This window comes from Pseudophryne corroboree, chromosome 3, assembly GCF_028390025.1.
Source record: "Pseudophryne corroboree isolate aPseCor3 chromosome 3, aPseCor3.hap2, whole genome shotgun sequence".
Lineage (NCBI taxonomy): Eukaryota > Metazoa > Chordata > Amphibia > Anura > Myobatrachidae > Pseudophryne > Pseudophryne corroboree.
The window spans coordinates 83,384,916-83,410,700 of NC_086446.1; the positions used below are offsets into that span (position 1 = coordinate 83,384,916).

The 25,785-nt window shown below is 43.6% G+C and overlaps 2 protein-coding genes and 1 pseudogene across 3 annotated transcripts in view; 1 reads left to right on the plus strand and 2 right to left on the minus strand.

The window, feature by feature from the left end:
• The window catches only part of LOC135054819 (gastrula zinc finger protein XlCGF26.1-like), a 135,193-nt gene extending 113,925 nt beyond the window's left edge, over positions 1–21,268 (minus strand). Inside the window, exon 1 of the mRNA XM_063958192.1 lies at positions 21,186–21,268. The gene's annotated coding sequence lies outside the window, so the exon portion shown is untranslated. The remainder of the gene's footprint in view (positions 1–21,185) is intronic.
• LOC135054821 (gastrula zinc finger protein XlCGF26.1-like) lies at positions 4,734–21,275 on the minus strand. Of its 2 annotated transcripts, none has more exons than XM_063958196.1 (2): positions 21,186–21,275; positions 4,734–6,929 (listed from the first exon to the last, which is right to left on the minus strand). In XM_063958196.1, exon 2 carries the CDS (start codon positions 6,787–6,789, stop codon positions 5,335–5,337), a length of 1,455 nt encoding a protein of 484 aa, XP_063814266.1. In that variant the 5' UTR covers positions 6,790–6,929; positions 21,186–21,275; the 3' UTR covers positions 4,734–5,334. The 2 variants fall into 2 exon arrangements, with proteins under 2 accessions (XP_063814266.1, XP_063814267.1); XM_063958197.1 differs by having other exon boundaries at positions 4,734–6,926; positions 21,186–21,273.
• On the plus strand, positions 9,764–9,882 carry LOC134898193 (5S ribosomal RNA; annotated as a pseudogene).
• Positions 21,276–25,785: the final 4,510 nt, after the last annotated feature.

Genomic DNA, 25,785 nt, shown 5'->3' on the forward strand with positions numbered 1-25,785 from the left:
TGTTATTTTTTTATCCAATCATTACGTATCCTGCTATATCTTCATATTTATATATTTATCCAGAGTTTGGGTGGTGGCAAGCTGCGCTCAGCTCTTTAAAGGTATTGGATACAAAGTAGCTGCTATTGGAAATATGGGGTTGTTAGGGGTACTCCTTCCCCAAAACGGTATATGCACTATGAAAACGAGAAAAATTTCCAGCGCTTCACTTTGTATAAACCTAATAAAAACTTTTATGGACAGATCTTTATAAATATATTCTGTTTATTGTTAACACAAATTATAAGCACTTTGACAGATACAGGGGCCATACCGAAGAAAACAGCAAGTCTAATGGAGAATCAGGAAAGGAAAAAAAGAAGAAAAGGAAGCGAAACCAGCGAGGAACACGAGGAGGCACAAAAATTAAATCAAAAAAAGAAAAAGAAAGGAGGAAGGAAATAATACCACCAGGAATATACAACCTTAGCCAACACAAACTGACGGATGCAGAAACCAAAATCCTCACAAAAGGCCTAAAATTTGCACCAACCAATGACATAAAAGAATTTAAGACATTCATCGATCTGGAAAAATTCATGAGAAAATTAACTATAAAAAAATTCTTCCATAGGAAAGAAAAGGAAAGGTCTGAGACAGGCATACCTCAAAAGATCCTGGAAGAAGATAGTTTCAAACATACAAATTTAAAGGAAAAATCTACCTTCTACCCTCAACACTTAAAAGGTTCCCAACTGGTGACTTTTCAAAAATTAGTTGAAAGAGACCTGAAAAAGATGAAAGAAACAAGAGTCTGCACACATAGAAGACGTAAGGACGTGAAAAACAATTTAACTGCTGAAGAGAAGAAGGCCCTTAACACACTAACAAAAAATAAAGAAATTGTCATAAAACAAGCCGATAAAGGCGGTGGAATATGCATTATGGATAAGGACAAATATATTGCCGAAGGCAAGAAACTACTGAGCGACCCACTAACCTATAAAATTAAAAAAAAAGATCCAACCAGTATAAGCTGGATCTAATTGAACTTCTGAAAACCGGTCAGGAGAAAAAGATCCTGACGGATAATGAATATGAATATCTTTATCCAAAGATTCCGGTATTTTACCACCTTCCGAAGTTACACAAGAACCAGCAAGAACCACCGGGAAGACCGATAGTATCCGGGATTGGATCCTTGACAGCTAAATTATCAGGATATATAGACCAGCTATTACAACCAATTGTAATACAACAACGTGGTCACCTCAAGGACACCACACAGGTACTAAATGTACTTCAGGAACTAGAGTGGAAAGATACTTATTGTATGGCAACATGCAACATTAAATCTCTCTATACATGCATAGAGCACCAACAAGGATGCAATAATATCAAAAAAATCCTAGAAGAAGATTCCACAATACACCACGAACAAATAAAGTTTATAGTGGACGGAATAAGATTCATTTTGAAACATAATTATTTCTGGTTTGAGGATAATTTCTACAGCCAAGAGAGGGGGACCGCGATGGGTACGAAATTCGCTCCGGCGTATGCAAACCTATTCTTGTCACAGTGGGAGAAAGAACGGATATGGAAAAATAATAACTACAAGAATAATCTAATATTGTGGGCCAGATATATAGATGACGTGCTGATTATCTGGGACGGCGAAGTAAAAAATCTAGAAGAATTCATCAATACTATAAACATCAACAGCGAGAACCTGGAGTTTACCAGTGAAATCAGTAGAAGCACCATAAACTTCCTGGATCTAACTATCTATATAGAAGAAGGTAAAATAGAAACTAAGAATTACACCAAACCAGTGGATTGCAATAACTATCTGGACGCAAGGAGCAACCACCATCCCAACTGGTTGTCGAATATCCCCAGAGGACAATTACGCAGGGTAAAGAGGAACTGTTCCAAGAAAATCGAATACGAGAAACAATCCGATATTCTAATAAAAAACTTTGAAGAAAAACATTATGATAAAGAGAAAATCAAGAAGGATAAGCAATACATAGACACTCTAAAAAGAAACCAACTTCTAAAATACAATACTAACAAGGAAGAAGAAACAGAAAAACAAAAACAGAACAAATTTCATAACAGAATACTCTAGACGGAGCAAATCTCTAGAAACCATTTTAAAAAAGCATTGGCACATTCTCCAAACTGATGAAGACTTAAAGGAGATACTACCAAAAAAACCGAGGATTATCTATAGAAGACCCCCAACAATAAAAACAAGTCTGGTAAGAAGCTACATGACGAATTCAAATAAGGAAAGGAACCCAGGGACATGGTTGAATGATAACGCTAGAGGTTTCTACCATTGCAGAACATGTGCAGCATGCAAAAAAACAATCATCAAATCTAACAAAGCAATAACAACAATCACAGCCTATTCAAATAAAAAGGTTTATAAGATCAGAGAAAAAATTACATGCCATACGAAAGGGGTAATCTATTTACTATTCTGCCCATGTGGACTCCAATATATAGGGAAAACCTCAAGAAAATTAACCACAAGGATAAACGAACATCTATGCAACATTAAAAACAAAAAAGAAGACCATAGTGTCCCAGCGCATTTCTTAAAATACCATGGAGGAGACCCTACACAAATACAATTTGTGGGATTAAAACAAGTCAAACGACCATGGAGAGGAGGAAATTTAGAAGATCTGCTGTTAAAAGAAGAAACCAAACTTATTTATGAACTGGACACCTTAAACCCAAATGGACTCAATTTAGATTTCGAACTGAAACCCTTTCTCAAAGACTAAGACAAATGCCCTAAAGATAGAAACGTCATTTAACAAAAATAATAATAAAAACAAGAATAAAATTGCAATCACCACCAATATATTAATCCTTCTTACATATATATTTATCAAGTATATATATGTGTTTATTATTTTACACTAATAATTTTAAGTAATTAATTTTTGTCATAACTTTCTATTTTTTATTCAAAATTATTTAATTCATATTTTTTATTGTTTATCCATAAAGAGTATTATAACATGATTTTTGTGGTTATAACAAGTAATTATACAACGCACAGGTCATTTTAGTATACTTTTAAAACAGATATTTAAATAACAAGATCCACACCGGCGATACATTTATGTTATATGTAAATTTAAATGTTGTCATGTCTTTGTAAAATTAAATTCATTGTGGTAACTAGTAGACTATTAGCAGAATTGATTGAATCATTCACATCAAATTGATATAATTTGAACAAATTAACCATTCCTGGAATACTTAGCTACAGTGCTAAACATCAAAGACACTGATTGAAACGAATTAATTAATCATCCCCGGAATACCTTGCTGAACTGCTAAACATCAAAGAAAATGATAAGAATAAACAAGAGATTCATCTCACCAAGGAATAACTTGTTCAATGGACAACAAACACACACTGATAAAATAAATCAATTATTCAAGACGGCATTGTCAATTAAGGACGGACCGCATCGGAGATAAAAAGCAGCCCGCAATGCTATTGACTATCTCGACTATCCTGACGAAGCCTGGACAGGCGAAACGCGTAGATCGTAGAGAGCACGGACCACCGCTGAGCCCGCAAGTCCTCACCGAACGCCGGACACCGTAAACGGGGAGCCCAGGACCAAGGAGGAGGACGACGCGGTAAGCGAACGTCTAAGTCTGCCGGCAGACTAAAATCATTTGCATTTGCGGAGCAGCAACTTTGATCTGTTATTTGACTAATGCGGGACACATCATCTGAACCCGCATATCAATAGACTGCAACTTTGTATGATATCAAATCAAACCAACACAAAGTGACATTTTAAAAGAGGAAATAATACAGAACACAGGGGAGTAGAGTAAACCGCTACAAAGTGTGTCAACTCCCCCTGAATTAGAAACAGTTACCACAAATATATATGTTTTAATGTTTGTATGTGTATGTGTATTGTCCATATGTGTTTAAACTTGCACCAAATACTCTTACAAGTAAATGCATTCTTGTGATCACAAGTGGAAAAACAATTTATAATACCATTTTTATCTGTCAAAGTGCTTATAAGTGGAAAAACATTTTATAATACTATTTTTATCTGTCAAAGTGCTTATAATTTGTGTTAACAATAAACAGAATATATTTATAAAGATCTGTCCATAAAAGTTTTTATTAGGTTTATACAAAGTGAAGCGCTGGAAATTTTTCTCTTTTTCATAGTGCATATATTTATCCAGACACTGTCGGTCGCTGATACCCCTATTCCCCCCCCCCCTCCCATATATATATGTATATATGTGTGTGTGTATATGAGAAGGATAGAATAAATAAAACTATATATTATATATTATTGCTTCAATTGTCCCTTAAAGTAAACACCATTGTGTGTGCACCAATGTTGCGGAAAGATCTGAATATGATATGTGATATTGGATCATTTTCCACAAAAAAAAAAAAAAAGAGCATGTCTAATGTTTTTGTGTCTCGTTTGATTTGGTTCTCTTTATCTACTGTTAGGACTTGTCTAAAAAAAATATGTGGTAGTTTTAGGCCAAATTTCAGCAGAAATATAACAAATTCTTAAGGGTTCACAAACTTTCAAGCTCCACTGTAGATACCTCTTCCAGTGATATCACACACATCTCCTAACTAGCACTATCACAATTCTATGTCGACATATTACAAATCAAACCCTGAGCGATGACATCCGAGCAATGCTAACAAAAAGTGATGCAAAAGAAAATAACAGTTATATATTTTAATGTAACATTTATGACATCAATATATACAGAACAAATGACACTTCAAAAAGATGGCTGTTCATAACATATTTGCTCAGAATAGAGAACCAGACACTTACTATAGACACACAAATATACACATACTGGGACTCCACCTGAAGCTCTAGGAACACCCATCCGCTGCTAACTGATGTACAATTTCGGTGTTGGATATCAGTGCTCATTTATGGCTTCATCTTTCTCTGAGCAACTGGCATTGTTGTATATTAGCCTATTCCTGGATGAGGTTTATGGAAGGAACTTGTCTGTCAGGTTATATGTTCTATAGTCAATAGGAAATTACCCTCAGTTAACCCCTTGAGTACTTCATGTACTCCTACACTCTTTTACGCCATTTGGATAATAGAATTCAAAGTCACAATTATCTTGTAAGATAACTGCCACCTCAACCATTTATATATCAAAAACTAAAAATGTGAATTAAATTAAGCACCTCTCAAGAGAAATATTACATCACATTTGTTCTTTAGATAAAATACTTTCCTATATTTCACCTGTTTGAATAATGGAGTGTTTAACAAGATCGGGTTACTGTCATTTTCCTCAGTTAGAACATGAGATTGGCTTCTTACCTGTATGAGATCTCTGGTGTGAAAGAAGAGATGATTTCCGTGTAAAACATTTCCCACACTCAGTACATGAAAATGGCTTCTCCCCTGTATGACTTCTCTCATGCTCAAGAAGAGATGATTTATTTATAAAACATCTACCACACTCTGCACATGAAAATGGCTTCTCCCCTGTGTGACTTCTCTTGTGCGTAATGAGAATGGATTTGTCTGAAAAACATTTACCACACTCTGCACATGAATATGGCTTCTCGCCTGTGTGACTTCTTTGATGTGTAACAAGAACAGCTTTGTCCGAAAAACATTTCCCACACTCAGAACATGGAAATGGTTTCTCACCAGTGTGAATTCTCTCATGCATAACGAGAGCTGCTTTTTCACTAAAACGTTTCCCACACTCAGAACATGCAAATGGCTTCTCACCTGTATGAACTCTCTGATGTACTACAAGTTGTGATTTCTTTGTAAAACATTTCCCACATTCGGAGCATGGAAACGGCTTCTCACCTGTATGAACTCTCTGATGTGAAACAAGTGCTACTTTTTGTATAAAACATTTCCCACACTCAGAGCATGGAAATGGTCTCTCACCTGTGTGACTTCTCTGATGTATTGCAAGAGCTGATTTGTCACGTAAACATTTCCCACACTCAGAACATGAAAAGTACTTATCACCTGTGTGAATTCTCTCATGTCTAAGAAGATGTGAGTTGATGGGAAAACATTTTCCACACTCCGAACATGCAAATGGCTTCTCACCAGTGTGAATTCGCTTGTGGTTAACAAGACATGATTTATTTATAAAAAATTTCCCACACTCCGAACATGAATATTGGCTCTCACCTGTGTGACTTCTCTCATGTACAATAAGATGTGATTTTTCTCTGAAACATTTTCCACACTCAGAACATGAAAATGGTTTCTCACCTGTGTGATGTTTCTGATGTACAGCAAGATGTGATTTCTGTGTAAAACATTTCCCACACTTAGTACATGAAAATGGTTTTTCACCTGTGTGAGTTCTCTCATGTAAAACAAGAGCTGATTTGTCTCTAAAACATTTCCCACACTCAGAACATGAAAAAGGCTTCACACCAGTGTGAACGGTTTGATGTGAAACAAGAGATGCTTTCAATGTAAAAAATTTCCCACACTTAGAACATTTAAATGGTTTGTCACCGGTGTGATTTCTCTCGTGTGTAACAAGAGCGGATCTAACTGCAAAACATTTCCCACACTCACAACATTCAAATGGTTTCTCACCAGTGTGAGTTCTCTCATGTATAACAAGAGCTGATTTATAGCTAAAACATTTCTCACAGTGAGAACATGTAAATTGCTTCCCATGGTTCTTTTGGGCAATAAGCTTTGTGTCCTGTGAAAAACATTTGGCATCTATAGGATTGTGATTAGAGGGATCCGATGACATATCTGCACAGTGAAGTACTGGATGCACAATTGTGGTAAAAGGGTTTTCTCCTGGAGGATCTCTTGTGATATCTTCTATTTCACAGTCTGGAGCTAAAACGAGATGTTCCTGGGATATATTTCTTCCGTTATATCCATCTGCTGGAAATACAATAAAAGAAGTGTTATAGTAGCCTTACCATTGTTAACACTCTTTCTGCGAAGAACACAGTGTTCCACAGGGAAACATCGGGGTGTAGAGTGGATCTGGATCCAGAGGCACCAACAGGTAAAGCTTTAGCTGTCCCAGGATGCATAGGGGCCTTCTCTATAATCCCGCCTCCAGGCACTGAGAGCTCAGTTTTGTTAACCAGTCCAATGCAGGAGCAGGCAAGAGAGACGGCAGATGTTAGTCACATAAGAACACATTTTTACGACAGGAGAAGGTACTAGTGGCTAATACCATACAAATCCAAAGAAGCTAGGCGTCTGTCAGAGTTGGTGCCCTGCCCTGTAGAACTCTGTGTACTTCGCAGAAAGAGTGTTAACAATATTAAGTCTACCATAACACTCCTTTTCTGCAGCAGGATACATTGGTTTCCACAGGGAAACATCAGGGATGTCCTAAAACAGTTCCTCAAGAAAGGGGACGCGCCTTAGCGGATATCAGAATCCAGCATCCAAAGGAAGCATCCTGGGAGGCGAAAGTATCAAAGGCATAGAACCTCTCTGTCACCCCTGTCTGTCTACCCCTGCCCTTTAGAATGTAAGCTCTCACAAGCAGGGCCCTCTTCCCTCATGTGTTTTATCCTTTTTCTTACTTTAATAATCTCAACTGCACCAATCCAGCAGGCTTCCACCACCTGATACTTATTTCCATGTAATCTGCTGATGTAGCTATGTTTATTTACCCTGTACTTATCCTATATTGCTATATTGTCTTCAACTGTAAGTTGCTGTTTTCCTGTTTTGATTATTTGTTTATGTACTCTATAATTGGGCGCTGCGGAGCCTTGTGGCGCCATATAATTAAAGGATAATAACCTCAGAAACGTGTTCTGCGGATGCGCCATGGCGAGCCACCCAACAAGGTCCAACAGACCGAGTAGAATGAGCCTTAATCGAAACTGGAAGACCAGCTTGCTCATAAGCAAGTGTAATCACCATTCTAATCCATATGTCTAAGGTTTGCTTGTTCGCAGGCCCGCCACGTTTGTGGAAACCAAACTGGACAAAGAGGGTATCCAAACGCCTAACGGAAGCTGTCCTGTCCACATAAACACAGAGAGCCCTTATCACATCCAAAGAACATTCTTTGGTTGACAAGTCCAAAGAGAAAGGCCAGGACCACAATCTCTTAGGTAAGGTGAAAGGAGGACACCAACTTAGGTAAATAGCCGGGACAAGTTCGTAGAATTGCCGTGTTACGGTGAAAAATCAGACCTGACGTACGGTATAGCTGCAATTTTTCTCTGAAACCATACGGACAAGGCAGATGTGTACCTTGAGGGAGGCGAGACGAAGAACCTAAGTCTAGGCCTTGTTGCAGAAGAGCCAGAATTCTGTCAGTTCTGAACCTGTCGGCATCGTAATTCTTATCAGCACACCACGTGAAGTAAGAATGCCAAACCCTGTAATAAATCCGGGCAGAGACTGGTTTGCAGGCCTTCAGCATAGTCTGAACAACTGGCTCAGTAATCCTTTGGCCCTCAGGAGCGATGCTTCAAGAGTCACGCCATCAAAGCCTGTCTGGCCAGGTCTGCGAAGAGACAAGGGCCCTGTCTGAGTAGGTCTTGACACTGAGGAAGTAGGATGGGACGCTCTGTTGAGACCCTGCAGGTCTGAGAACCAATGCAGGAGTGACCAGAATCAGCATTCCTCCTTCTTGCTTGAACTTCCGTAGTACCCTGGGCAGGAGTGACACCGGAGGGAATATGTAAGGAAGATGAAAGTTCCACGGAACAGCCAGTGCGTCCACAAATGCTCCCTGAGGATCCCTGGTTCAAGATCCAAAGACTGAACCTTGTGATTGTGTTGAGACGCCATGAGATCTACGTCCGGTAGACCCCACCTGTCCACCAGAAGTTGGAAGACTTTTGAATGAAGTCTCCACTCTCCGGAGCGAACGTCCTGGCGACTGAGGAAATCTGCTTCCCAGTTTAGGACGCCCGGAATGAACACTGACGATATGGCTGGCAGAGGGCGCTTCGTCCAACAAGGATTTTTGACACTTCCATCATTGCCACCTGGCTTCGAGTGCCACCTTGATGGATTATGTATGCCACTGTGGTGGTGTTGTCTGACTGAACCTGTGGGTTACAGATATTGTGGGTCCGCTGCTGGAAAAAATAACTCATCACCCCCTGCCGCCCATTGCATCGGTTATTCTTAACATCGACCGACCGCTGCTATGCTCAAGAAGCCCCGTCAGCAGATTTGCTATTGTGGACTTGCTGTCTGCCTCCTCTGTACACATAAGGAAGGGGACTTTATCAGCCACTTGGAGTCCTATCTGCACTACCATCTACGGGAATCAGCGCAAATACCATCAATGGGTGAGAAATTATCCACCTTACAGGGGTGAACATAACTTATCCAATTTTCAATTGCTCCAAGATCGGGACTTGCTCCTCACTATTAGTTTAATGATCCTGGCCAATACCAGCACAATTTTTCGTAAATGGACCACAGCTTTGTCTAATCAATTCAAGCCACTGCAGCTGACATATATATATATATATATACATACATACATACACACACTGGTAAGAGGCAGGGTACAGTGTACACAGGAGATGACCGTATCAAGATCCAGGCGTGTTTTCCGACTTTTTCTATTTTTCAGGACTCTCACCATTGATTCAGGGGTATTCATCCCTGTCTAACACTGGCAGCAGATCCCCCATTTTCTTCTTTAATATCTATCTACTCTTTCTTTCTTCCTAAATTCGTGAACTCTCATTAGTGATTCCAGAGCCCTTGATATTGAATATTCCTTCTACTTTCATACCACACTGGCAACGCCCGAATCCTTCCGATCTTGGAAGCTAAGCAGTGTTGGGCTGGGTTAGTACTCAAGTGGGAGACTCTTGAGGAATACTCAGTTCAGTAGAAGTCCTTGGACAGATATGCTCAGCGTCTAACACTGACAGCAGATTCATCTTGCTTATTCAGCCTGTTCTATTTTCCTCTCAATACTACTCACAAGAGATGCAGCTGACAAATTATTTAACCTAATTTAGGTGCAATTTGATCCATATACCTATTCAGGACTCATATAGTTTTTTTCAGGCTTTCAGTTGTGATTATTCTGTATTTTCTAACCCAGGCAGTCCAGAACTGTTATTTAGTATTTACACTGTTAACATTTGTTCTGTGTTCCCCTACCCCCCTTTTTTTCTGTATCCATTTTGACAATATATCCTACTACTATTTTATTGATTTTGCTAATAAAAATTATAAATTTTTAAGATTATTGTTTCTTCTGAGACGTCTATACATACATATACAAGAGTGCACCCACAAGAGTCTTCTTTTCTCTTTTCCTGTTACATGCTTTATTACTGACTCAGGGTGCACCACCAAATCTAAGATTAATTAGAAAACATTGGTTTTCTCTTCTTACTCATTACACTTTGGTTACGATACTATCTATTATATACGCTATTATTCCCCAGTGCGGTATACCCCCGATACATAATTAGCAAGTCGAAGGATTTGCACTCCCTGACGACATAAAAATGCGAGGAGCCATGGCTAGGCCAAACGACAGAACCTGAAATTGGTAGTGTAGGCTGCCAATAGCAAAACGCAGAAACTGCTGGTGTTTAGTGGCAATAGGAATATGCAGATACGCATCCTGCATATCCAGAGAGACCTTGTTGTCCCCTGGTTCCATGTCCAGAACTATTGAATGTTAAGTTTCCACATGAAACTTGGATACCCCCACAAACTTGTTCAAAGATTTGAGGTTGAGAACAGGCCGGAGTGACCCGTTGGGACTTGTGACCAAAAACAGAATAGAGTAACTGCCTTTACCCTTCTGGAATTGACGAACTATCACAATTACTCCAGAGTGTAGGAGAGAACTAACCACAACTTGGAAGTTTTGTGCCTTTATCGGGTCCGATGGCAGGCACGGGGTGAAGTACTGGTGAGGGGGACGTCCCTTGTACAAGATAAAGTATCAGTGAGAGACGACTTCTAGCACCCAAGCGTCTGAAGTGGTCGTGCGCCAAACCTGAGCGAAGTGCAGAAGTCAGCCTCCCACCCTGGGTTGCCCCAGGGGGAAGCCCGTCCCATAAGGGTGCAGGCTTGTCTGTTTTCGCAGCCAGTTGACGTGCCACCCAGGACGGTTTGGTCTTGGGCGATTTGGACTGGCAAGGTTGTCTAGGGAATGATTGACCTTTCGCCTTCCCTGAGGCCGAAAGGAGCGAAAAGTAGTACTCTTTGCTTTCTTAGCCGGGTTTTTCTGAGGAAGGAAAGCTATCTTGGCTGCCGCCAAAGACGCACTTTTATTTAATTCTTCCACAAAAAGAATATCCCCTGTGAAGGGGCAGCTGTTTTTCAGCTGTTCAATCTGTTAAAGTGGTGACATTTCTCCCTGTTTTTCCAAATTGACCCTTTGTCATTCCTAAACAGGGAGAGGGCTGATGTCTAAAGAGATTTGTCTATGTAATCGTATTTGGCTAGCTTGTTTTTTCCCATTGAATCTCTGTGATTTTCCTCAGACCACTTTTCTTATCCATGATTGACACTTACGGCTAATGTTTCTGGACATAAATATTGCTTTTGGCTCAGCTCTATCCATTACAAACTTTACTCTATTAAGTTTACATATGTAACGGTGTCTAACCTGGTTACCTCAATTATATGGTATACGGTGCCTTTTATATTTTATTGCATAAAATGTTGTGTAAATGATTATTCGTAATTTCTATTGTGCTTGTTTTATCATTATGACACATTAAGCAAAAATATACATACTGGTCTGGTTGATATTTGTAACAAAGCACAATGGTATATTTCACTTTCTATGTTAATTTATCAACCTATTCTGTAATTGTTCTGGTATAAGTATATCTCAAGTTATGATGTTTAAAAGAAAAAGCAAAGGCCCCTTGTTGTTCGGAGACAATGTAAGTTTATCTTTGTTTCCTCCCTTTAAGAGACTGGTCATTATCTTTCAACTGTACATTGATAGTTACCAAAAATGTTTTCGCGACTTTTATATTCTTAGTAACAAAATTCTGTTTCTTGATATTCTGTACTGTCATATACCTATTTGATATTACAATTGTAATGTCTGTTGTTATTGTAATTAAAATTTTAAAACTCCAATAAAAACATTTTGAAAAAAAAGGGAAAAAAGTGGTGAAATTTGCGGATGACACGGCTGTTGTTGGTTTGATAAGTGATAATGATGAGGCTGCTTATAGGCACGAGGTTCTTAAATTGTTAGAATGGAGTAAAAAAAACAACTGCTTGCTCCTAAATACATCCAAAACTAAGGAGCTGGTAATCGATATTAGGCGAGGTAGTCAAAGATCATTACCTCCTGTGCTCTTGGACGGTATGCCAATTGAGGAGGTGGATTCATTTAAATGTCCATCTCTATTTCTAGTGATTTAACTCGGTCTTTAAATTGCACCTTCTTAATTAAGAAGGCGCAGCAGCGCCTGTTTTTATTAAGGCGACTTAAGGCTGCCTGCTCGAGCATAGATATGTTGGTTAAGTTTTATCGCAGTATAGTGGAAAGTGTCTTGACTTATGGGATAACAGTTTGGTACGGGAACTGTACTGTAGCTGAGACGATCACCTTAGAACGTGTGGTCAGGACTGCAGGCAGGATCATTGGTGTGTCCCTGCCGAGTATACATGACCTTTATGAAAATAGAGTGATAAAAAGCTAGAAGTATATTGGCAGATTCCAGTCATCCAAATTACACGGTTTTTGAAAGACTACCCTCAAAAAAAATTATTCAGGAGTGTACGTACGCATACAAAACGTATGCTTTACAGTTTTCTTTTCCCCAACAGCTGTCCGTGTATTAAATGCCCAAAATGGATTGGGTTAATTTTTAATTAAATATGTTTACTGCATGTTTATATGATAATTTCAATGTTTTGTTGATGACAAATAAATTAAAATATCTTCTTGGAATCTAGGTCCACTTTCCAAGGCTTCAGCCATAGAATACGGTGCACCAGAATGGGTGTGGCAGACGCCTTAGCGGCCAACAATCTCACCTCAGATGATGCTTTCCTGAGCCCAAGCTTCTATAGCCTTTGTGGCCCAAGAAGCAGCTAAAGTGTGTCTATGAACGTCCCCTGTAAGAGAGTAAATAAACTTATTGAGGGTTGCCTGAAATCTGTCGGTTTCTTCGGAGAGGTGACAGTAGTACCCGGTAGAGTGGATGATAGCACTAGGCGGGTGACCTGAGAATCCACAGGCGGTGGGCTTTCCCATTTGTTACATATCTCTGTTGGTAGAGTATAACGGGCCGAGGCCCTTTTAGAGACAGGGAACTTATTACCCGGAGAAGTCCAGGGTTTTCAGCTTTAAACACCTTCTGCTTTTTAAACATATCAGGTTTTCCTAGCCACAGTAGTGGGTTCCTCCTTGTCTGTGAGTTTGAGGATATGCTTAATAGCATCCATAAGGGCAGGAACATCTACAGACATAGGGGCGTCCTACTCTGCAACACAGGAGTCTGTGTCAGAAAGAGCTGTATGCTCCCCCTCCTCTTTAGAGGAAACATCAGAGAGTAGTGTGGATTGTGAGGATGAAGTAGCCCGCTTAGAAAGACTAGAGACACCTTGTGTCCTAGGGGAGTCTTACATCTATTCAGAGACGGATTTAAATGTTGCAGCTGATTAGACAAATTATACGCCCAAGGAAGATTTACCATAGGTACCACATTAGGGTGTAAAGTCACAGGCGGGCCCATAGGGGGCGCAAGGCGATCCACTAGAGTACCTAGGAGTGTTGAAAAGGCTGCCCATGGAGGCTCCTGTACGGGGGCCATGAGCAGCAGAATGGCTGGGAGGTGTATAACAAACAGCACATAGACCGTCATTGAACATGTCCTCCTCAGATAAACTGGCTGAGCACACTCTACAGGAGCGTAATAGAGGGGCATCAGCCTGTTTGTGCCCTTTCTTGTTAGATATAGACGAAAAACAAGTGAGCGAATACAGTACAATAAATGAAATACACAAAGTACAGGGAATTGTGTGACTGCAACACAGATCTAATAATTGTATCTACTATCTAATAATATAATATCTAATAATAATAATCAATCATCATCATCATCAGATCTAATAATAGTATAACTAATAATAGTAGTATAAGCTGATGCTATACATGTGTTCATATTCTGATTTCTGCTTTGATGTACAATACACTGCCTTGGCATATATACATGTTTTGTGTATGCTCCGTGCAGAGCGCTGTTGTGTATTATGTATCCATGTTGATAGGCACTGTTTGATTGCGTCACTATGTAGCGCTGACGGGCCTGGCGGGTGCCTGAGCTCCGGACGCGCGGGAAAGGACGCCGGTTTCTCTGGGTATTTAGGTGAGTTCACTTGTTTGATTGTATTGACCTGACGAAAATGCATCAATAAACTGCATTGAAACATTGTCTGCACAGAGGACTTGACTGCCAGTTTGTTTTAGTCGCTTGGAGTGCCGCACCGCCCGCTGTTATATATATATACATACACACACACGTTCTGTGAGTACCAACCCAGACAGCACCTGAGCTCAGGGTATGAATAGCAGTGATAGATATCCGAGATACACTAAAAGAGAAACCAGACAGCAGAAACAAGGCACACAGTCTCACTCAATGCAGAAAGTTAGACAATACTGCAATGGACCCTTATATCACTAACACAGCCTTATGAGGCAGGTAGGATAATATAAGTGATGTAAAAAGTAAGCCTGTTCAGGTGATTCTACAGGGAGACCTTGCCCAGCAATCTCGGAAACCTACTGCTGTTATGCTGTAAGATGGCTTCCCGGGAAAAGGGAGAGTGAGGAAGCTCAAGGGAGAGAAATTTGCTGTAGATGGCGCCCAGAGTCGGGACAGGGACTACAGGTCCAGCGCCTCCTCCCTTATGCTGGTCCATAACTCCAGGTACTGCGGGTCTTATTAATCAGATGTTAAAACACCTAGACCTGTGCCCTTCTGCCCTGCTGGTCTAGTAGGGTCCCTGCTTTCAGACAGTGTCTACGCCAGCACCGCGGTCTGTCTCCTCAGACCGCAATTTAATGGCAGGTCATTCGGGGCAACCCTCTTTCCTGGGTCACAAGCCGCAGAGGTGCCAGAGCCATGGAAGACCCCGCCGCAAGTATCCGGGCTCAGCCAGCGGGAGAATGCGGCGCCGGCGTGGGGGGGTGATGGAGCAGCAGCAGCGCTGTAAGTCAGGGCGACTCCAGCTCTGAGAGAAAAGTCAAGAAAAATTTTTAATTAAAAAAGCTTTCAGGTGTTAGTGCACCTGCTATCACTGCAGGCACAAACTAAAAACAGAGCTACCAGTGCCTGGAGGCGGGCTTGTAGAGGAGTGAACTTATGCATCCTGGGAAAGCTAAAGCTTTAACCGTTTGGTGCCCGGATGCCTCATCCACCACTACACACAGATGTTCCCTGTGGAACCTATGAACCCCGATGCAGAAATATTGATTTAAAATCTATTAAAAATTTACCATTGGTAAATTTACCAACGGAAGTCTAATAGGGTCTGATGGTTCCTGATTCCCCCACTGGGCAGATACAATGTCCTCACTACTCTGTACTGACAGAGGAAGGTTTAGAATAAGAGACTGCTGTAGTGACAGAACAAGGAGAGTATGTGACTCCTCTCTGTAATAATAAGAATTTACTCACCGGTAATTCTATTTCTCGTAGTCCGTAGTGGATGCTGGGGACTCCGTCAGGACCATGGGGAAATAGCGGCTCCGCAGGAGACAGGGCACAAAATTTAAAAGTTTGACCACTAGGTGGTGTGTACTGGCTCCTCCCCCTATGACCCTCCTCCAAGCCTCAGTTAGGATACTGTGCCCGGACGAGCGTACACAATAAGGAAGGATTTTGAATCCCGGGTAAGACTCATACCAGCCACACCAATCACACCGTACAACTTGTGATCTGAACCCAGTTAACAGTATGATAACGTAGGAGCCTCTGAAAAGATGGCTCACAACAATAAACAACCCGATTTTTTTGTAACAATAACTATGTACAAGTATTGCAGACAATCCGCACTTGGGATGGGCGCCCAGCATCCACTACGGACTACGAGAAATAGAATTACCGGTGAGTAAATTCTTATTTTCTCTGACGTCCTAGTGGATGCTGGGGACTCCGTCAGGACCATGGGGATTATACCAAAGCTCTCAAACGGGCGGGAGAGTGCGGATGACTCTGCAGCACCGAATGAGAGAACTCCAGGTCCTCCTTAGCCAGGGTATCAAATTTGTAGAATTTTACAAACGTGTTCTCCCCTGACCACGTAGCTGCTCGGCAGAGTTGTAATGCCGAGACCCCTCGGGCAGCCGCCCAAGATGAGCCCACCTTCCTTGTGGAGTGGGCATTGACAGATTTAGGCTGTGGCAGGCCTGCCACAGAATGTGCCAGTTGAATTGTGCTACAAATCCAACGAGCAATCGTCTGCTTAGAAGCAGGAGCACCCAGCTTGTTGGGTGCATACAGTATAAACAGCGAGTCAGATTTTCTGACTCCAGCCGTCCTTGAAATATATATTTTCAATGCTCTGACAACGTCCAGCAACTTGGAATCCTCCAAATCGCTAGTATCAGATATGGGCTTTTATACGATAAGGCCGCCAATTCCGACACTCTCCTGGCTGAAGCCAGGGCCAGTAGCATGGTTACTTTCCATGTAAGATATTTCAAATCTACCGATTTGAGTGGCTCAAACCAATGGGATTTGAGAAAATCCAAAACTACATTGAGATCCCACTGTGCCACTGGGGGCACAACCGGGGGCTGTATATGTAGTACTCCTTTTACAAAAGTCTGGACTTCAGGAACTGAAGCCAATTCTTTCTGGAAGAAAATCGACAGGGCCGAAATTTGAACCTTAATGGACCCTAATTTGAGGCCCATAGATAATCCTGTTTGCAGGAAATGTAGGAATCGACCCAGTTGAAATTCCTCTGTCGGGGCCTTCCTGGCCTCACACCATGCAACATATTTTCTCCAAATGCGGTGATAATGTTGTGCAGTCACCTCCTTCCTGGCTTTGACCAGGGTAGGGATGACCTCTTCCGGAATGCCTTTTTCCCTTAGAATCCGGCGTTCAACCGCCATGCCGTCAAACGCAGCCGCGGTAAGTCTTGGAATAGACACGGTCCCTGCTGAAGCAGATCCCTTCTTAGAGGTAGAGGCCACGGATCTTCCGTGAGCATCTCCTGAAGTTCCGGGTACCAAGTCCTTCTTGGCCAGTCCGGAGCCACGAGTATCGTTCTTACTCCCCTTTGCCGTATAATTCTCAGTACCTTGGGTATGAGAGGCAGAGGAGGGAACACATACACTGACTGGTACACCCATGGTGTTACCAGAGCGTCCACAGCTATTGCCTGAGGGTCTCTTGACCTGGCGCAATACCTGTCCAGTTTTTTGTTGAGGCGGGACGCCATCATGTCCACCCTTGGTCTTTCCCAATGGACTACAATCATGTGGAAGACTTCTGGATGAAGTCCCCACTCTCCCGGGTGAAGATCGTGTCTGCTGAGGAAGTCTGCTTCCCAGTTGTCCACTCCCGGGATGAACACTGCTGACAGTGCTATCACATGATTTTCCGCCCAGCGAAGAATCCTTGCAGCTTCTGCCATTGCCCTCCTGCTTCTTGTGCCGCCCTGTCTGTTTACGTGGGCGACTGCCGTGATGTTGTCCGACTGGATCAACACCGGCTGACCCTGAAGCAGAGGTTTTGCCAGGCTTAGAGCATTGTAGATTGCTCTTAGTTCCAGTATATTTATGTGAAGAGACGTTTCCAGGCTTGACCACACGCCCTGGAAGTTTCTTCCTTGTGTGACCGCTCCCCAGCCTCTCAGGCTGGCATCCGTGGTCACTAGGACCCAGTTCTGTATGCCGAATCTGCGGCCCTCTAACAGATGAGCACTCTGCAACCACCATAGCAGAGAGACCCTTGTCCTTGTCGACAATTTTATCCGCTGATGCATCTGCAGATGCGATCCGGACCATTTGTCTAGCAGATCCCACTGAAAAATTCGTGCATGGAATCTGCCGAATGGAATCGCTTCGTAAGAAGCCACCATTTTTCCCAGGACTCTTGTGCATTGATGCACAGACACTGTCCCTGGTTTTAGGAGGTTCCTGACGAGTTCGGATAACTCCCTGGCTTTCTCCTCCGGAAGAAATACCTTTTTCTGAACAGTGTCCAGAATCATCCCTAGGAACAGCAGACGTGTCGTCGGGATCAGTTGGGATTTTGGAAAATTCAGAATCCACCCGTGCTGTTGGAGCACTACTTGAGTTAGTGCTACTCCGACCTCCAGCTGTTCTCTGGATCTTGCCCTTATCAGGAGATCGTCCAAGTAAGGGATAATTAATACGCCTTCTCTTCGAAGAAGGATCATCATTTCGGCCATTACCTTGGTAAAGACCCTGGGTGCCGTGGACAATCCAAACGGCAGCGTCTGAAACTGATAATGACAGTTTTGTACCACGAACCTGAGGTACCCTTGGTGTGAAGGGCAAATTGGGACATGAAGGTAAGCATCCTTGATGTCCAAGGACACCATAAAATCCCCTTCTTCCAGATTCGCTATCACTGCTCTGAGTGACTCCATCTTGAACTTGAATTTTTGTATGTACAGGTTCAGAGATTTCAGATTTAGAATAGGTCTTACCGAGCCGTCCGGCTTCGGTACCACAAATAGCGTGGAGTAATACCCCTTTCCCTGTTGTAGAAGGGGTACCTTGATTATCACCTGCTGAGAATACAGCTTGTGAATGGCTTCCAATACCGTCACCCTGTCTGAGGGAGACGTTGGCAAAGCAGATTTTAGGAACCGGCGAGGGGGAGACTTCTCGAATTCCAACCTGTAACCCTGAGATACTACCTGCAGGATCCAGGGGTCCACCTGCGAGTGAGCCCACTGTGCGCTGAAATTCTTGAGGCGACCCCCCACCGCCCCTGAGTCCGCTTGTAAGGTCCCAGCGTCATGCTGAGGCCTTTGCAGAAGCCGGGGAGGACTTCTGCTCCTGGGAAGGGGCTGCTTGCTGCAGTCTCTTACCCTTTCCTTTGCCTCGGGGCAAATATGAATGTCCTTTTGCTCGCTTGTTCTTATAGGAACGAAAGGACTGCGGCTGAAAAGACTGCGTCTTTTTCTGCTGGGAGGGGACTTGAGGTAAAAAGGTGGACTTCCCGGCTGTTGCCGTGGCTACCAAATCCGATAGACCGACCCCAAATAAATCCTCCCCTTTATACGGCAATACTTCCATATGCCGTTTGGAATCCGCATCGCCTGACCACTGTCGTGTCCATAGACTTCTTCTGGCAGATATGGACATCGCACTTACTCTTGATGCCAGAGTGCAGATATCCCTCTGTGCATCTCGCATATAAAGGAATGCGTCCTTTAATTGCTCTATAGTCAATAAAATACTGTCCCTATCCAGGGTATCAATATTTTCAGTCAGGGAATCCGACCAAGCCACCCCAGCACTGCACATCCAGGCTGAGGCGATTGCTGGTCGCAGTATAACACCAGTATGTGTGTATATACTTTTTAGAGTATTTTCCAGCCTCCTATCAGCTGGATCCTTGAGGGCGGCCGTATCAGGAGACGGTAACGCCACTTGTTTGGATAAACGTGTGAGCGCCTTGTCCACCCTAGGGGGTGTTTCCCAGCGCGCCCTAACCTCTGGCGGGAAAGGGTATAACGCCAATAACTTCTTTGAAATTAGCAGTTTTTTTATCAGGGGTAACCCACGCTTCATCACACACGTCATTCAATTCCTCTGATTCAGGAAAAACTACAGGTAGTTTTTTCAGACCCCACATAATACCCCTTTTTGTGGTACTTGCAGTATCAGAGATATGCAAAGCCTCCTTCATTGCCGTGATCATATAACGGGTGGCCCTACTGGAAAATACGTTCGTTTCTTCACCGTCGACACTAGATTCGGTGTCCGTGTCTGGGTCTGTGTCGACCGACTGAGGCAAAGGGCGTTTTGGTTTGCCGGTCGTCTCATGTTGTCAACCGACTTTTGCAGCGTGCTGACATTATCACGTAATTCCATAAACAAAGCCATCCTTCCGGTGTCGACTCCCTAGGGGGTGACATCACCATTACCGGCAATTGCTCCGCCTCCACACCAACATCGTCCTCATACATGTCGACACACACGTACCGACACACAGCAGACACACAGGGAATGCTCTGATAGAAGACAGGACCCCACTAGCCCTTTGGGGAGACAGAGGGAGAGTTTGCCAGCACACACCAAAGCGCTATAATTATATAGGAACAACCTTATATAAGTGTTGTTTCCTTATAGCTGCTTAAATATATATAACAATCGCCAAAAAATGCCCCCCCTCTCTGTTTTTTACCCTGTTTCTGTAGTGCAGTGCAGGGGAGAGCCTGGGAGCCTTCCTAGCAGCGGAGCTGTGTAGGAAAATGGCGCTGTGTGCTGAGGAGATAGGCCCCGCCCCCTATTCCGGCGGGCTCTTCTCCCGGTTTTTCTGAGACCTGGCAGGGGTGAAATACATCCATATAGCCTCATGGACTATATGTGATGTATTCTTTTTAGCCAGAAAGGTATTAACATTGCTGCCCAGGGCGCCCCCCCCAGCGCCCTGCACCCTCAGTGACCGCCGGTGTGAAGTGTGCCTGAGCGCAATGGCGCACAGCTGCAGTGCTGTGCGCTACCTCATGAAGACTGAAAAGCCTTCAGCCGCCGGTTTCTGGACCTCTTCTTACTTCGGCATCTGCAAGGGGGTCGGCGGCGCGGCTCCGGTGACCCATCCAGGCTGTACCTGTGATCGTCCCTCTGGAGCTAGTGTCCAGTAGCCTAAGAAGCAAATCCATCCTGCACGCAGGTGAGTTCACTTCTTCTCCCCTAGGTCCCTCGTTGCAGTGAGCCTGTTGCCAGCAGGACTCACTGAAAATAATAAAACTTTTACTCTAAGCAGCTCTTTATGAGAGCCACCTAGATTGCACCCTGCTCGGACGGGCACAAAAACCTAACTGGGGCTTGGAGGAGGGTCATAGGGGGAGGAGCCAGTACACACCACCTAGTGGTCAAACTTTTAAATTTTGTGCCCTGTCTCCTGCGGAGCCGCTATTTCCCCATGGTCCTGACGGAGTCCCCAGCATCCACTAGGACGTCAGAGAAAAGTGATTATTACTCACCTGTGCTGATATCTGTAGGGATTTCCTCCTCCTTAGACTGCTAGTCACTCCTCACATATGTATCTTCTTCTTCTATATATCTTCTACCTTACTAGTGGGCAGAGCTGTACCCTAAACAATAAACAAAACATTCAAAAATATACGTTATGGTAAGAACTAAACGTTGATGACGGTATTTCTCAGGATCACATTGGGATATGATGAAGCGACAGTGGATTTGCACCAATTGGTCAAAGCTTTTCGGCCTCCCAGCATGCAACAGGCCCGTCCATATATACCCGCCATCTGGCTCAGGCAAATCAGTTGTATTCCCAAAGCTTAAGGCCATAGATGGCCCTAATCAGGCGAGAAGAACACACATGAACACACTTCCGTACAACAAGGAAGAGGTTAGTGAGTAAAAGGATCCTCAAATCAGGTGCGTCAGGGTGTGGACTTAGGAGAAATACCATTATCAACAGTAAGTTCTTACCATAACGTATATTTCTCCAGCAGGGTCCACGTTATCCACAGGATAACATTGGGATTTCCCAAAACAATTTAGTGGTGGGGACGCTCTTGATTGGACAGGAGAATCCTTCGCCCGAATTCAGCGTCATGAGAGATAAAAGTATCCATGGCATAATGTTTAATGAATGTGTTAATGAAAGGCCATGTGGCTGCCTTACATATCTGTTCTGCTGAAGCACCATGTTGTGCTGCCCATGATGGACCTACCTTAAGAGTAGAGTGAGCAGAGACTTTAACCGGAACAGGGAGATCAGCATGAGAATATGCTTGTGAAATCATCATCTGAAGCCACCTCGCCAGTGTCTGCATATCAACAGGCCACCCTCTCTTGTGGAATCCGTAGAGAACGACGAGAGAATCAGTCTTTCTGATGGCACTGGTACAATCCACGTAGATCCTTAAGGCACGGACCACATCCAGCAATGCATCTTCCGCAGAAAGGCCCGGTTCCTGGAAAGCCGGGACTACAATTTCTTTGTTAAGGTGAAATTTAGACACCACCTTGGAAAGATACCCAGATTTAGTTCTAAGAACCACTCTATCTGGACAAAAGATCAGAAATGGAGGACGACATAACAATGCCCCTAAATCCGACACTCTTCTAGCTGACCAGTAGAAAGAGAACTTTAGCTGTCAACCATTAAGATACACTTTATTAAGTGGTTCAAATGGGGCAACTTGAAGGGCCTTTAGGACTAAATTTAAGTCCCAAGGCACTGTAGAAGGAACAAAAGGAGGTTGAATGCACAGCATTCCCTGGAAAAAAAAGTATGCACATCCTGTAAGTTGGCAATTTTCTTTTGGAACCATAAAGTCAATGCTGACACTTGCACTCTCAAGGAAGCCACCTTCAAACCTTTATCCATTCCTGCCTGAAGGAATGCTAAGACCCTGGATACTCTGAAAGATTTAGGGTCCATTTTCCGTTCACTGCACCAATGAATATAGGTTTGCCATATTCAGTGATAAATGCGAGCTGAGGAAGGTTTCCTTGCTCTGAGCATTGTTTGAATTACCTGTTGTGAGAATCCTCTTGACTTCAGGATAGAGGTTTCAAGAGCAACACCGTGAAAAACAGTCGATCCAGATGTTTGTGATAACTAGGTCCCTGCATCAGTAGATCTAGATGTTGAGGAAGCAGGAGTGGGAGCATCCATCGACATTCTCTGCAGATCTGTGTACCAATGTCTTCTGGGCCAAGCCGGAGCTATTAGTATCACGGCACCCTTTCCTTGCTTTATCTTTCTCACCACCCTGGGTGATAAGGTGATTGGGGGGGAACACATAGGCCAGATGAAAAAGTCCCATCTTACCGACAGGGCGTCCACAAAGATCACTCTGGGGTCCTTTGTTCTTGACCCATATGCGAGAACTTTGTTGTTTGTTGTTCTGACGGGACGACATGAGATCCATCTCTAGCAACCCCCATTTGTCTACTAGAGTCTGGAATACCTCCGGGTGTAGAGCCCATTCGCTTGCCTGAACGGCGTGTCGACTGAGAAAATCCGCTTCCCAGTTTAGGACTCCTGGAACGAATACTGCGGACAAGGCTGAATGATGAAGTTCTGCCCACTGTAGTGTATGACTTATATTCATCACTTTTCGGCTGCGAGTTCCTCCCTGATGGTTGAGGTACGCTACTGCCGTTGCATTGTCCGAGCAGATCTGGACTGGTTTTCCCTGAAGAATGTCTTTTACCTGAATCAGTCCCATGTATATGGCCCGAAGTTCCAATATATTTATTGGCAGGCAACATTCTTCCTTGGTCCATTTCCCCTGGAAACACAACCTTCCTGACACTGCTCCCCAGCTCTGGAGACTGGCATCTGTTGTCAGAACTAACCAATCTGATCTCCAAAAGGGTTTCCTTGTCCAGATGGGATGTCTGTTGCCACCAGGCTAAATACACTGCTCAAAAAAAATAAAGGGAACACTAAAATAACACATCCTAGATGTGAATGAATGAAATATTCTTATTAAATACTTTGTTCTTTACATAGTTGAATGTGCTGACAACAAAATCACACAAAACTTATCACTGGAAATCAAATTTATTAACCCATGGAGGTCTGGATTTGGAGTCACACTCAAAATTAAAGTGGAAAAACACACTACAGGCTGATGCAACTTTGATGTAATGTCCTTAAAACAAGTCAAAATGAGGATCAGTAGTGTGTCCACACTACTGTATGACCTTGTGCCTGTATGACCTCCCTACAACGCCTGGGCATGCTCCTGATGAGGTGGTGGATGGTCTCCTGAGGGATCTCCTCCCAGACCTGGACTAAAGCATCCGCCAACTCCTAGACAGTCTGTGGTGCAACGTGGCGTTGGTGGATGGAGCGAGACATGATGTCCCAGATGTGCTCAATTGGATTCAGGTCTGGGGAACGGGCGGGCCAGTCCACAGCATCAATGTCTTTGTCTTGCAGGAACTGCTGACACACTCCAGCCACATGAGGTCTAGCATTGTCTTGCATTAGTAGGAACCCAGGGGCAACCGCACCAGCATATGGTCTCACAAGGGGTCTGAGGATCTCATCTCGGTACCTAATGGCAGTCAGGCTACCTCTGGCGAGCACATGGAGGGCTGTGCGGCCCCCAATGAAATGCCACCCCACACCATTACTGACCCACTGCCAAACCGGTCATGCTGGAGGATGTTGCAAGCAGCAGAACGTTCTCCTTGGTGTCTCCAGACTCTGTCACATCTGTCACATGTGCTCAGTGAGAACCTGCTTTCATCTGTGAAGAGCACAGGGCGCCAGTGGCGAATTTGCCAATCTTGATGTTCTCTGGCAAATGCCAAACGCCCTGCACGGTGTTGGGCTGTAAGCACAACCCCCACCTGTGGACGTCGGGCCCTAATACCACCCTCATGGAGTCTGTTTCTGATCGTTTGAGTAGACACATGCACATTTGTGGCTTGCTGGAGGTCATTTTGCAGGGCTCTGGCAGTGCTCCTCCTGTTCCTCCTTGCACAAAGGCGGAGGTAGCGGTCCTGCTGCTGGGTTGTTGCCCTCCTACGGCCTCCTCCACGTCTCCTGATGTACTGGCCAGTCTCCTGGTAGCGCCTCCATGCTCTGGACACTACGCTGACAGACACAGCAAACCTTTTTACCACAGCTCGCATTGATGTGCCATCCTGGATGAGCTGCACTACCTGAGCCACTTGTGTGAGTTGTAGACTCTGTCTCATGCTACCACTAGAGTGAAAACACCGCCAGCTTTCAAAAGTGACCAAAACATCAGCCAGAAAGCATAGGAGCTGAGAAGTGGTCTGTGGTCACCACCTGCAGAACAACTCCTTTATTGGGGGTGTCTTGCTAATTGCCTATAATTTCCACCTGTTGTCTATTCCATTTGCACAACAGCATGTGAAATTGATTGTCAATCAGTGTTGCTTCCTAAGTGGACAGTTTGATTTCACAGAAGTGTGATTGACTTGGAGTTACATTGTGTTGTTTAAGTGTTCCCTTTATTTTTTTGAGCAGTGTACCTTCTTAATCCCATCGCAAGGACCATAGCCTACGTTTTTATCAGCTGAATGCAACCCATTCCATTTGGCAATGATCAGATGCTGCAGAGGCCTCGAGTGGAACTGTGCATACTCCACCAAGTCGAATGTTGACACCATCAATCTCATCACACACACACGGCTGCGTGAATGGATACCTTTTGACTGTGTAGCAACTCCTGTGACTGAACCTTGGATATCTTGTTCAGAGGTAAAATTACTTTCTGTAGGCTTAAATCCAGTACAGACATCCGCTGTGACGGAACCAGAGATGATTTTGCCCAATTTATGAGCCACCCGTGCCTTTGCACACATGCGATTGTCTGTCGCAGATGACATGGTAGCAATTCCTGCAACTGTGCCAAGATTAAAAGATCGTCGAGGTATGAAAAAATTCTTATCCCCTACTGGCGGAGATAAACTGCCATTACCACCATAATTTTGGTAAATACTCTGGCGGCTGTGGCTAACCCAAATCGTAAGGCCTGGAACTGAAAATGCTGTTGGAGGATAGCGAACCTGAGATAGCACTGATGGGACAGTGCTATAGGAACATGTAAGGTAAGCATCCTG

Coding starts and splice junctions, on each gene's coding strand:
- LOC135054821 (XM_063958196.1), bottom strand. CDS start 6,789: ATGTCATCGGATCCCTCTAATCACAATCCTATAGATGCCAAATGTTTT.